General features: G+C 44.8%; 1 protein-coding gene across 1 annotated transcript in view; it reads right to left on the bottom strand.

The window, feature by feature from the left end:
• Window positions 1-14,030, bottom strand: part of COL4A6 (collagen type IV alpha 6 chain) — a 96,319-nt gene that overhangs the window by 68,517 nt on the left and 13,772 nt on the right. The window contains exons 2-3 of the mRNA XM_041000082.1: window positions 4,165-4,299; window positions 1,440-1,484 (exon numbers count right to left, since the gene is read on the bottom strand). Coding sequence (XP_040856016.1) covers window positions 1,440-1,484; window positions 4,165-4,299 — 180 coding nt within the window. The remainder of the gene's footprint in view (window positions 1-1,439; window positions 1,485-4,164; window positions 4,300-14,030) is intronic.

The following is a 14,030-nucleotide window of genomic DNA, read 5'->3' as shown; positions in this document are numbered from 1 at the left end:
TGCTTCCTGTATATACCAATAATAGAGCACTAGAACACAGCAGGTGCTCAAAAAATGACAATAGATGATCACAACATAGCCCAGCACTGGGGCATAGCAGGTAAAACCTGCCTTGCCAATATTCTATACGGGCACCAGTTCATGTCCTGGGTGTGCCACTTCTGGTTCAGCTCCCTACCATTGACCTGGAAAAAGTATTGGAAAATGACTCCTGTCATTTGAATGAGAGATTTGGATGAAGCTCTCATCTCCTGGCTTTAGTGTGGCCCAGCTCTGGCGATTATGGCCATCTGAGGAATAAATTCATAGATAGAAGATTTTTCTCTCTCCCTCTATAACTTGTTCAGACAAATTAAAAATCTTTTTTAAAAAAGGATAACATACAAAAATTTCAATCTCATTCCTTGACATGAGATGATTACCTATCATAACACAAGAAATTGTCAAGTCAGGCTCCCCATATCGTAGCTCCTCTCTCAGAGGAGCTACACTTCTTTTTTGTCTCATGTGCTGAGCTTCTACACAAGCTTCTGTTCTTGACAATGAATGCTCTAGAGGCAAATATCGCTCAAGTTAAGGATTAAATACATAGAGACATGGCAAAGATCGCAATCCAAAGTGATCACCTGTGAGTTCCAATTTCAGTATTTTGAAGGCTGGTTTGATTTTTAGTCTAGAATCTCCATTGGTAGGCTTAGTGGAGATACAGGCACAAATGGGGAGTTAAGTAGTTTGGAAATATGCAACAGAAGAAAGGAGATGAGCAGAGGTATGCGGGATGAATGGACGAGGTTGCCTCCAAGTGATTTTTGAAGTAGCTGCTTTGTAAAAATTAAGGAGAAATTCAGTCTGAATTTCTGAAGGCGGAAGAGAACAATTGTTGCAATGAAATATGTTAAGGTATCACAATTTTTCTATCTAATTTCATGCACTTTCTTGATCTTTCCATAATTAGCAAAGATGTGTGCTCTAACGCAGCTGTGTCTCTTTTCCAAAGAACCAGGCCTTCATTTCCAACCCAGGTTTCCTTAAGCCCACAAAACCTCAATCATGTAGGCTATTATATATAATATAATATATAGTACATATATATAATATAGTTACATATTATTTAATTATAAAATATTAATATATTATACAATATATCACATATTAATTGGTATTAATACATAATATTAATACATTGATATATATTAAGTAGTATTAATCTATAATACTAATATATGATATTAATATATATGAATGGCTGCACCTATTCCTTCACTACCCAACCATTTCATTTAGGACTGCCCACGTGTGAACCCTGCCCTTCAAACCTCTCACCCACTCGATCCCAAGCATGCTAACAAGAGAGTAGATGGGTCTAAGGCCAACATGTGTGAGTCAATGACGCAAAACGTAGTCTGTGATATTACAAAAGCTCCTGTGGACACACTCACCGGAATCCCATTGATGCCAAGGAAACCAGGAACTCCCATGGGACCCTAGAGAATGGAGTAGGGAGAAGAAAGTGAGAGGCAATCGAACTGATGCCTGTCCACTGGACAGGCTTGTTGATGTGATTCAGGTGCTTTTTTTTAACCTCCTTTTTCACACTGAATGATGCCACTTTAAAAAGCTTATAGAAAGTGGAAGTGTACAGCCTCTATGGAAATCAGTATGGAAAACAAACAACTGAAAATGTTCATATCATATGATCCAGCAATAGCACTCCTAGGAATATATCCAAAACACCTGTTACATGAGACACTAACATGCACCCCTATGTTCATAGCAGCACAATCAATAATTGCAAAGACATGGAAGCAACCGAAATGCCCATCAACAGAAGCCTGGATAAGAAAACTATGGTTCATCTACTCCATGGAATACTACTCAGCTAGTTAAACAAAAAACAAAAAACAAAAACCAAAATGCATTTCTTTGTGGCCAAATAGACCCAATTGGAAACCATTGTGTCAATGGAAATGAGCCAATCCCAAAAGGCTAGATACCACGTGTTTGCCTTAATTTAAGACGAAATGATGTCAATCCGAAAAGTAATACCTGTAAATTGTAATATTTTTTACACCCTCAAACATTCTGTATCATTGCATGTGAAATACTGTGAAGTAGTCAATGAACCAATAATCAATGAGAGACAGACTGCTTATGATCTACATCAAGGAACTGGAAACACTGATATGTTTTAAATACCCTATGTTATTCTGCTATGGGTCAGGAGAGCAGAGAAATCTTCCACCTTCTTAGAGTGTGTGAGGAAGATGTTAAGTATAAACTATCAAGATTGTAATAGGTAGCTTACAGACAGCAGACTCGAATCTGCATTAGACATTAGCAAAAACTATAAAGACATACAGTGGGATCCAAGAACGATCCTGACAGCCTCTTAACAGGAGGTCATATGCACAGAGCAGGAGGGGACCCCAGAGTGGAACAGGAGGACAGAGGAGGCTTGTATCCTAAACCCCAGAGATTCTCGGTACCTCACCAAAGACTATATCCCAACTGCCAAGGAGATCACAAGGAATTGGAGTGCCCTCATAGGCAGAGAACTCTGAGGTCATCCAATCCCTATTGGATCTCCCACATGGGATGGAAGAAGCCCAGATCCTTCCTCACAGGATCTAATGTCATTTGAACAACAGCAAGGAGCCCTGAGCAGTTCTCAGAAACAGAAGAACAGTAAACTTCCTTTGGGACTCAAGAGAGGAGTTTTCTCTGGTCCTTACTTAGTTCCAACTTTGGCTCCCCACCCTCTCTTGCAATGACTATCATGGTTGCTCCTGTTCCCCCAAATTAGATCAGCTAGAGACCAATAAGGAAAGCTTAGAACAGACAGGAAAAAGTCAGCTTGGACTCACATATACCTTACTAAGTAGGACGCAAAGATCAGTTACTCCTCATTAAGGTATTGAAGATTTCTCTGCACACCCCTCCTAGAATTGTTCTGCCCCTTAATTGTTAACATATGTCATGTTAGAGTTATAAGCCTGTTTGGGCTATCCTAAAATTCGCGAAGCTCATTAAAAATCACGCTTAAAAAAATGGTTTGAAATCCATGCATGGTTTCTTCATAATATATACACTTTTCATAAATAGTTTGAAAAGTCCACATATTTCCTTGGATATATCTGTGTTCTGGGACCAACTGCTGTGTTAGGTAGTATACACCAAAGCATAGCAAACATCAAGGGTCACTGATGCACACTGCCTTGGAAAAGCTGCGAGGGCCTTGAATAAACTAAACAACAAATTCACCTTCCTATTGTGCTCCTGGACAAGCTCTTCCCCCACCCCCAACACCCTGCCAGCCAAACAACCCTCCCTTATCAAGCACAGTTTGTATGGTTCATGCTTATGCCCAAGTGGTGGCTTCAGTTCCTTGTCACCTGCTGAGTTATTCCAACAAGCAAATCACAGCCTCTGACAGGAATTACAGCACCCATCCTCTTGATCCTGCAAAATTCTGCCTCCCATAGTCACTTCCAGTTCACTCTCTGAGTGTAATCCCTGTGTGGTCCTATGTGGTATGCAATGTTCCCCAGCTGTGCATACGCTAGTGTATGTGTCTGATAAGTGCTGTGGAGCACATCTGCCCAGGGTGCCACGTTTTTGGCCGTTCACATAATCCTAATGTGGAAATCCCTTCATTGCCAACAGGGTGAATAGCAGGTGATTAAAGAAAGCAGAGAACATAAAGCAATCTGGCTAAATTCAGCCAGCCACCTCGATAGATTCTCTCTCTCTCTCTCTCTCTCTCTCTTTCTCTCTTTCTCACTCTCTCTTTTGGCTAATACACTATATTTGTGGCCCGAGTTGCTTGCAAGCTTTCTGACCCCTTGTTTTCCAGTCTCTGCTTGGATTCCCAGTCTTCCATGTTCAGCTAATTGGAACTTTTAACTTTTGCCCAGTTTAAACACATATGATTTCCCCTCACAGCTAACACTTTACTTTGTGACCTGCTTGTTATGGGAAACCTTTCCAGAAATGGTCTGGTCTCCATCAGCAGCACATCACCCATTCTGTTCTTATTCAAGCATGTAGCCTGGCACCAAAGTTATCCTGGAATAGCACTGTTTCCATAAATGAGCAGAAATGAGGCAGAAAACTTCTGACCTTCAGACTTGTGACTCAGGCTTCCAAGTGGTTTCATGCTCTTACCTTATCTCCTGCAGGTCCGTGTGGTCCCAGAGTGCCTGGCGAGCCTCTTTCTCCTTTCAGCCCTGATAAACCAGAAGGGCCAGGGAATCCTTGAGGACCTGTTGGACCTTGACTTCCAATTGGTCCAGGTCGCCCCTAAGATGGACAGAGGGAGGCAATTAGTCAATAAAAGTCTCAAAATGACCGCTTCCCATTTTATCATGCACAAAGAACACTGTCACCACTTCACTAAATAATCTTGGCATGGAGATCTGTGAGGCATGCCAAAGTTCCAGACGTGTATCAGAAAGGGCTATTTTTGAGGCTGCTAAGCTTATTTGGACAGAACACATTTTATAAGCACATTTAATAAGATTCATGTGCACCAACTTTGTACTTCTTAGGAGATTAGTTATTCAGGCTGGACAACACTGTCCTCTTCCGAGTTAATGCCAGGCCATCCATCAGATTGTCAAAATAGTATAAGAACAGAACACTGGAGAGCATCGTGGCATTTTATAACTCACATCCAAATGGCCAACCACACGCTGGCAGTGAAGACGAGGAATGGCTGTGCCTAAAGAGCACCGCCACAGGGGGCCGGGGAAAAGAGCATCCAAGCCGTGAACTGGTCCATCTCTCTGAGCTCAGCTTCGCCACTGCACTTGGAAACGATCACGCACAGGACACACGCACAGACGCGCGCGCGCACACACACACACACACACACACACACACACACACTGTGTCCTGCCAACCTCCAGTGTTGAACTTGCAAAATACAGGGAGCCTGAGAATATCTATTACGAATCAATTAGGATAGCAAGAGGGAACAGCCTGAGGATTTTGAATGCCTTGATTATAAAATGTCTTTAACAATTAAGTTGGAGAGTTCAGGCTGACATTTGAAAAGCTGACTGTGCCTGAGAATTAACCCCAGTTGGTGCGACAGAGGCAGGCTGGACTATCATTTAGAACAAATCTCAGTAGGGACTGAATTTTCCTGGCAGAAAAGTGAAAACCATTAGCGATGTGCATTGCTCTCGGAGAACACACGCCCATAGCACCTATTTTCATAAATGCTTGCCATCTTTGCCTCTCAGCCTCTTGTACTAACTGTACACAATTTCCCACAAATCTACAAAAAAAAAAAAACCACCTTTGAGAACAGCCCATTAAAGATGCCCTTTACTGCTCACCTGTGAGGTTTACTTTCTTTAAAGATTGAAAACAGGACAGATGATTTCTGGGGTGCCTAGAATCACATCCTGGAGATGAAAGTGGCCACCAGCTGTGGGTAATTTCTGGTGTCAGTCAGGCCCAGGGAGACCAAGGACCCTCAGGGGCTGCACTTCTCAGGGCTACCGACCATCATTCAACCTTTCTCGGTACCTATCCTGCAGCCTGCAAGGGTGCTACTCTATAAGCTGCCTAGTCAGCTGCCCTCCCAGAGTGATGTGGGGAGGGCTGAGCCATGGCCCACCTCACACTAAGAGACCTACTTCACCTTGGGGGCATTTTTGCAGGCAAAGAATCTATTCTTGATTTTTCTTGTAATTCTCACAAGGTCAATAAAAGCGTGTGTGTGTGTGTGTACACATATGAGGGTAATTCTAAAGGTCATGGAAGTTTTAATTAAAAGATGTTTATATTGCTGCAAACTAAAATCCATGTATAATTTACTCCCATATTGTGCATTTCCATAAACTTTTTGAATATCTTTCATGTATAATACACAAGGAGTCTTCAACAGGTTCATGTAAAAATTCCCATTTTATCCTTTTTCAAAAGATTTACTTATTTAAAAATCAGAGCCACAGGGTGTGGGGGTGGGACGGGGTGAGGCAAAGAGACAGAGAGACAGAGAGATCTCTTGCATCTACCGATTCACTTCCCAGATGACTGCAATGGTCAGGGCTGAGCACGTCCAAAGCTCAGAGTCAGGAGCCTCTTCTGGGTCTCCAACTTGCATGCAGAGCACAGGCCTTGGATGCAAAGCCATCCTCTACTGCTTTCCCAGGCTAGGAGCAGGGAGCTCGGCCAGAAACGGAGCAGCTGGAACTGAAGTGGATATCCACATGGAATAACGGTGCCAGCAGTGAAGGCAGCGGCTCTGCCACAATGCCAGCGCCTCAGACTACCTTTTAATTCTATTCCCCGCTATAAGCTTCTTGAAGTGTCACCTCCTGTGTGTGTGTGTGTGTGTGTGTGTGTGAGAGAGAGAGAGAGAGAGAGAGAGAGAGAACAAAAGGGAAGCATTTTAAAAAGTAATTCGGTGTTCTACTGAGGATGTGTGAGGAAGTAAAGACTGGGCCTACCTTTTGAAACTAATGTCTACAAACTTAGCCTCAGTCCTCATGTGGAAGGCAGAGCGAGTCCCCGGGGGGCCTGTGAAATGCTTATGCTTTGCCTACACCCAGGGATGGAGGTGGCGGGGGTGAGTCCACGGACCGTACTGGAAGGGTCAGAGCCCAAAGAAACCTTGAAAGTGAAGCAAGCAAGCTGGAGATTTGATGCAGAGGACTACAGGGAACCCTTCAAAGCTTGGGAACAGGATTGAGCTCCAGGGAAAAACCAAGGCCTCTGGGTTCCAAGCTGTCACGGACATTCCAGCCAACATGTGTGTGTCAGCATGAGGCCAGGGCAGCCTGCCTCAGGCGGGAACACAGAGGGCAGATGAGAAGCAGCTGTTGGGGAGGAGAGGCCTGTGTGCTGGGAGGATAGGGGCAGATGGGTTGGCCGGGGCCATGTTATTACTAGCAGAGAAGATCCAGTCAGGGCACTGGAGGTTTGACCCAAATCCTAGCTCTGCCAAAACACTTCTGCAATAAGAGAAAGGAAGGAGACGGAGCACGGTGAACCATGGATCAGGGCCCGAGAGAAAGAGGATTACGATGTGGCCTGGTTCCCATCCTGCTCAAACTACTACAGGAACACAACCAGAGCCTTGTGTGTGTGTGTTGGGCTGGGGGATGCCCATGGGCTTGGCACATTCCGACTCTGGTCCTTGGCCTTGTGAGCACCAGGTTGTCGGCAAGGGATGTGCGAAGGCCCAGCAGGGTGATGATGCAAGGGCTGCACTTTTTAAGAACGTGCTGCCCCTGGCCAGCAAGCCTGGTGATGCATGGCCAGCTTACTGCCTCGTGGCTGAGTGGGCTTGCTGGAGTTGCCCCCAGCTCTCTTCCAGCCAGAGAACAGACTGTGAGTTTCTTATAAAACTTAGGGTACTTCAAAAGCAAAAATAATCCCAACTACTTCCCAAGGAGACCTGTGAAAATGTAGCTCTTGGAGCAACATGGGTCCTGATGTGGGGATTTTTCAGAGATTTATTTTAATTTTATCTTTATTTGAAAAACAGAGAGAGAGAGAGAGAGAGTGCTTCCATTTGCTGGTGCACTCCCTAAATTCCTGCAATGATTAAAGCTGGTCTGATCTGAACTCAGGAGCCAAGCACCTCCTCTGGGTCTCTGCCATGGGTGCAGGGTCCCAAGGACCTGAGCCATCCTTTGCTGTTTTACCAAGTGCATTAGCAGGAAGTATGTCACCAGCTGGCTTGAAATCTCTCAGATTGACTTCAGGGCTAAAAGTAGGACCATTGAGATATCCCTAAGCTTCTGAGGTGCTGCTGGCCCTGAACTACCTCCTTTGTATGTTGCCATGCCACACTGGAGCCTGAAGTCACAGGGTGCAAGATAAAGATCTTGGGGCCGTTAGTGTGGCACTGTGGGTTAAGTTGCTACCTGCAGTATCAGCATCCGATACGTACATCAGTTGGAGTTCCAGCTGCTTTGCTACCAATCTACCTCATTTAATGGCCTGGGAAAGCAATGGGAGATGATCCAAGTGTTTGCGACCCTGTGCTTATGTGGCAAACCCGGATGGTGTTCCAGGACCTTGACTTCAGCCTGGCTAAGCCCTAGCCATTTTGGTGAACTGAACAGTAAATGGAAGCGCTCTCTCTCGCTCTCTCTCTCTCTCTCCCCCATTCAGAGTGTGTGTGTGTGTGTGTGTGTGTTTCTCTGTCTAACCCTGAGGTCCAAAATAAGTAAATAAACAAACAAACAAATAAATCTTTGGCAAAACAGAGTGATCTTGTCTTTCAAAGAGTGGCAAAGAGTACAATACATGTGAATTTGGCAAGGGGAAAAAATGTGACTTTTGTTGCCACCCGTTTTATATATGGTTATTCTATGCTTATAGCTGTATGATCTTTTTCCTAACTCTCCTCTCCAATGCACTAGAGTTCTGCCTCCCTACCCAGTGTATTGATGAAAGTTTAATAATCAGTAACAAGCAACTTTCTATTTCCCCGACACTGCAGGCAACGCTTTTCAAAATGGCCAGTAGAGGGCAGTGTAAGAACATAGAGACTACAGATAAGCAGGTGGGTGGGTGGGTGAGTGGGTCTCTCCCACAAGGGAGGAAAAAAGAGGAAGAAATCCAATCAGTGCCATAGAAGTTACAGAATGTTCCAGCAGGGAGGCCTTCAGAGACTATTTAACCTGGGTTATGTTTTATATGCGGGTGGAGGGGCAGGAACACCAAGAGAAGAGGAAGGACTTGTTTAAGTCACATCGTTAACAGAATGACCCTGGACTCAAACCAGTGCATGAGTTTACCTTGTTTGCCAGTGGCAGATGTCCTAGGGGGTCCTTTCTTTGCTGTCCCGCAACCTGAGCCCACCCCTGGGACTGTTCCCATCAGTAGACTGCAGCAACCAGATGCTCACACATCATTCCTCTCTTCTTAGCCCTGATCATTTCACAGAACCAATCTGAAACACCATCACTGTTTGGACTGCTAACAGAATTTCAATGGATTTGGACCAATGCCCTGCTCTGATGCATGCCATTTATTTTGGCAAATAGACCCAGACAGGGCAGAAGGGACTCCTCCAAGTCTTTACAACAAGCTCTCCTGCCTCCATCTGCTCTACTCAATATTTTAAATATGCAGATCAGAGTTTAATTCTCCAAGGAAGGAGTTGAGACTTGTACCTTAGTAAGTCCAGGAACTACACGTCCAGAACCGCAGGCCGACAAGCTTGGCTTAGGCTGTCTAACTCCTGGTGAGCATAGTAGGTTGGGATCAGGGCACAGTTTAAAGTTAGCTTCGATTTGAGCCAGATGATTGGGTAACACGGCTGGAATGGAGAGTCTCCACAAAACAGTAGACAAGTGCAAAAGTTGCATCTAATAATCATAAAAGCGCGTGCTCGGAAGAGGTAGGTGTGTGGAATTGATGGAGGCAGTGGACATCTCTTATTTGCTACCTTTCGAAAACTCCTCTTTTAAGGTTCCACCCTTTTTCTTTCAGAAAATTAAAATTTATTCCTGAGGATAGATCTGCAATTCATTTGCACTAAGGTAGAAATGACTGACAACTTGCCTTTTCCAAAGGGGTTTCTAGTTTAGCAGAGGGCCAAGGGTCAAGCCAGGGGATACCGGCGACATCTGGGAAGCAGGGCAGGGAGAAGGGTGTGCACCAGCCCTCCTTCCCAGGAGCCCCACGGCTGCAGCTGCATTCCAGGAAGTCACGGTGTAGTGCTTTCAGGCTGGTGGCCTGCAGACACATCTCCTTGTTGTCATTTAATAGCTGAGTAATCTTGGGCGAGTAGCTTAACCATCCTGACCCTCATGAGTTCAAGTTCAATATTAGCTTGTGTATAGAATTCTTGCAAACATGGAAAGCAGATAATGAATTTCAAACATGCAGAAAGTGTCCCTTATGCTCAAGTAGAAAAGCTACGATAAGGTACTGGTACTGGATGGTCCTTAAGGTTTTTTTTTTTTTTTAGATTTATTTATTTTTATTAGAAAGTTAGATATACAGAGAGGAGGAGAGACAGAGAGAAAGATCTTCCATCTGCTGATTCATTCCCCACCTGGCCACAATGGCTGGATCTGTGCCAATTTGAAGCCAGGAACCTGGAATTTCTGCCAGGTCTCCCACGTGGGTGCAGGGTCCCAAGGCTTTGGGCCGTCCTCGACTGCTTTCCCAGGCCACAAGCAGGGAGCTGGATGGGAAGCAGCGCTGCTGGGATTAGAACCGGTGGCCTTGTGGGATCCCAGGGCATTTAAGGCTAGGAGTTTACCTGCTAGGCTACTGCTCCAGGCCCCTTTGCCTTAAGTTTAAATGGGAGATGAGCAGGCATTATTGAGAAACTTTGGGGGTCACAGAAGTGTGCATTGGGGTGAACAATCATGTATACTGGCACCCACATTGGATGTCAACATGATCATGTGCACCCTAGTTGTCCTGGGCATTCGACTCGTCAGTGTCTGCTTAACCCCTGAAGGAACTTCAATGTACATGCTAACGTCTTCCAACCCTGAATCTCCAGCCAGGTTTCTCTTTGGAGTGTGCCATTCCTTAGAGCAAATGGCTATCAGACCTCTGTACTTGAGTATTCCAGATCCAACTCAACGTGTCCCAAGCTGAACTCTGTCTTCTCTTCGATCTCACTCAGCAGCTCCGCCTTCTTGTCTTCATAGAATTAATGTAGCTTCTGGCATCATCCTCAAATTTGATCTAGCTGCAAACCCTGGGCAGGGGGTGATGTGGAGGGGCTTTCCCATGACTTCTCCCTTTTTCCCCATGTCCCACATCTGATACGTTAGAAAATCTGTCAATTCTACCTTAAACTTGTGCATGAGTCTCTTTGTTAAGATCTTTCTTATAACTTTCGTTGGAGTGTTGGCACAAACTCCCAAGTGGTCTATCATCCTCCAAGCTTGTTTTGCTCTCCCATAATATCTTGTCCCATAGTCTTATTAGTATATACCCCTGCTCTCCTGGCCAGCTCCTACGATCTTTCAGCTTCCAACAATGATGTCAGTTCCTCTGGGGGAACCTTCTGTGTTGAATTTATTTCATCTGCCGCACACACACACTGAGGGTCACGTTTCCTGTTTATGCCCAAACATATTGAACTCCTTGAAGACAAAGCTCACGTCTTACCCCACACCGCACCAGCTGTGCTAAGCAGTAGTGCCTGGGATACAGTGGACACTCCATAAATGTTTGCTGAATAGAGAAACGAATGAATGAATACACAGACTGAGAAATTGACAAGCCAGAGGCCCAGGCATGGCAATATGTTCTGTGGAAGCATCTAGTCACAAACTATTGGAAAAGAGAATTGTGTAAGACTTAGAAAATCATCTCGTTTAGGATGAAGAGAAAGCCCAGGAGACAGGAACTTATTTTAATTTATATGGTGTCACTTGTAGACTTTGAAATACACAAAACCATGCTGTTTTTAGAGGCTTTTCAGAAACAGAACTCCATATCTGATGTGGTGTTTGGGCAAGCTCCTTTCTCTGAGATGCCTGAGTGAAACAATTTTAGTTTCCATCCCAATTGTATCCATCCATTAAGCAGTTATTTATTCAGCAACTACCTTGGGCCAGGCGCTGGGGCTAAGATTTTCACAGAGCCTTAAAAAGAAAGAGATGATGTATGGCCCATCAACATCCTAAGCTAACACTTTTCATCTTTGGCTGCATTCTATTGGACAAGTATATACGTGCCTGTGTGATGGATGCAAAGATAATAGGGCAAAGGAAACAAACTGCACAGCCCATGCCCTCAAGGAACATATAAGTTTCTTGGAGGAGATAAAGTTGCCTCTGAAGAAGTGATGAGATAAAGTCATAATGCAACGAATTTTAAGAATTATGTTGCAGGCACTGGCATTGTGATACAGTGGGTTGAACTTCTGCCTATAATGCCGGCATTTCATATGGATGCCAGTTTGAGTTCTGGCTGCTCCACCTTTTGATATAGCTGCCTGCTAATGTGCCCGGGAATGAAGTGAGGCACGGCCCATGGGGCTCTTTCTCTCATGTGAGAAACCTGGAAGACGTTCTGGGCTCTTGGATTCAGCCAGGCACAGTGTTGGTGGTTGTGGACGTGTGGGTACTGAAACAGCGGATGGAGGCTCTCTCTCTCTCTCTCTCTCTCTCTCTCTGTTGCTCTGGCTTCTACATCAATTTTCAAACAGTATTGGTCAAAGTTTAGTTTAGTTACTAGTAAATGAAGTACATGACTTAGGTATAAATGTTATGTTGTTTTATGCCAGGAACTTGCATCCCCCCAGATTTTCACATCCTTGAGAATCGTGAATTCAGTTCCTCACAGATGACTCTGCTGATGATGCCTCTAAGACCAAAAACACTTTCAACCATTCACAACTGTTTTTCCTATTTACTGCTTTAAATAGGAAACATTAAGTGGTTTTTTTTTTTTTTTTTACTGTTCCTTTGGCTCATTACAATTCACCTGCCAGGCAAGCTGAGGGCAGCAGGCTGTCAGACATTTGGCCAACGTGACTGGCTAATGTCACACAGCTGCTCAGGGGCAGAATGGGTAGCAGGGCCTCTTCATTGGCTCCAGTGCTCTTTCTCTTGGAACAAATAGAGACAGGCATCCAATGGAACCCTATATGCCTCTCTCCCAGTAACATACCGAGGAATGCTATTGTCTGTAGAAGGAAATAAGGGGATGAATCAGTCACGGAACAGAAGCAGCTGCGGAGTATGTGGCAGGTACAGGAGATCAGGCAGATATAAAAACTCAATGTGTGGCCCTGTGGCCACCATGGTTCAGCTTGATTAGGTTGTTAGCAGTCTGCAACTTGCCAGCAAGAACAAAGACCTTTCACATCTACATAAGTAAATAATAAACAACAGATAGATTGACTGATAGTGACCAGTGTCTAGCAACGAGTGAGCCTTCTAAATCCTCCCAAGTTCCGCCTCAACATGCAAATGAAAACACATTTCTCTGCTGGGGCTCCAGCTGCAATCAGTGTTCCATGCAGCCAGCCCAGGCAAGAGGACATGCAGCCACATGTTTTACTTGCAAACACACGTGTGGGGGCGCGCGCGCGCGCACACACACACACACACACACACACACACACACACACACATTCCACGGGCTGTTGTCAGCCTGTTGAAATTTTTGAAATGATACCTCCCACAGCGATGAAGTTAAACCCTAGCTAGGAAACATTTTATATGCCCCCCCCTTTTCTTGGTCGCTCTTCTTTCTCTTCTAAAGGTAATGCTAACTGGCTTTTCCCAAGGGCTTACTAAGTGCCAGTACCTTTCATCTGTCTCCTTGCACCCCTCTAGAGAAATGCATGTTACAGATGAGGAAGCTGAGCTATGTAGACAGGTTAAGGAACTTGGCACATTTGACACGGCAAGCAACTGGTGAAAATAATGTGTTTTTTTTCTAAGATTTATTCATTTTTATTGGAAAGTCAGATACACAGAGAGGAGGAGAGACAGAGAGGAAGATCTTCCGTCCGATGATTCACTCCCCAAGTGGCTGTAACAGCTGGTGCTATGCTGATCTGAAGCCAGGACCCAGGAACTTCTTCTGGGTCTCCCACTCGGGTGCAGGTTCCCAAAGCATTGGACCGTCCTTGACTGCTTTCCCGGGCCACAAGCAGGGAGCTGGATGGGAAGTAGAGCTGCCAGGGTTAGAACTGGCGCCCATATGGGATCCCGGGGCGTTCAAGGTGAGGACTTCAGCCGCTAGGCCATGCTGCCGGGCCTGAAAATGGTGTTGGTGATAAGCCAAACCCTTTCCTACTTTTAGCACGTGCAGCGCCTGTTTACATTGTCTGGGGCTCTGAGAGCAAGAGCACAGATCCTAGGCTAAGTAAAAAGTATTTTCATGGACAACACAGACATTTACCTCAATATTTGCAAACTTCCCACTCCAACTGGTAGAATTGGAAAGAAATTCTCCAATTAAAAAAATCACAGAATAAGTCACAAAATGAGCTTCAAGTAATAACACTTCCTTTAACTTAACAAGGTGGGGGATTTATGCTTGTTGACAATTTAAGTGAGCTCCTCAGTTCCTCTGTG

Source organism: Ochotona curzoniae, unplaced genomic scaffold, assembly GCF_017591425.1.
Source record: "Ochotona curzoniae isolate NIBS_2020 unplaced genomic scaffold, NIBS_Ocur_1.0 scaffold_1852, whole genome shotgun sequence".
NCBI classification, from domain to species: Eukaryota; Metazoa; Chordata; class Mammalia; order Lagomorpha; family Ochotonidae; genus Ochotona; species Ochotona curzoniae.
Note: the sequence above shows the minus strand (reverse complement) of the source record. Positions and strands in the feature narration are given on the sequence as shown.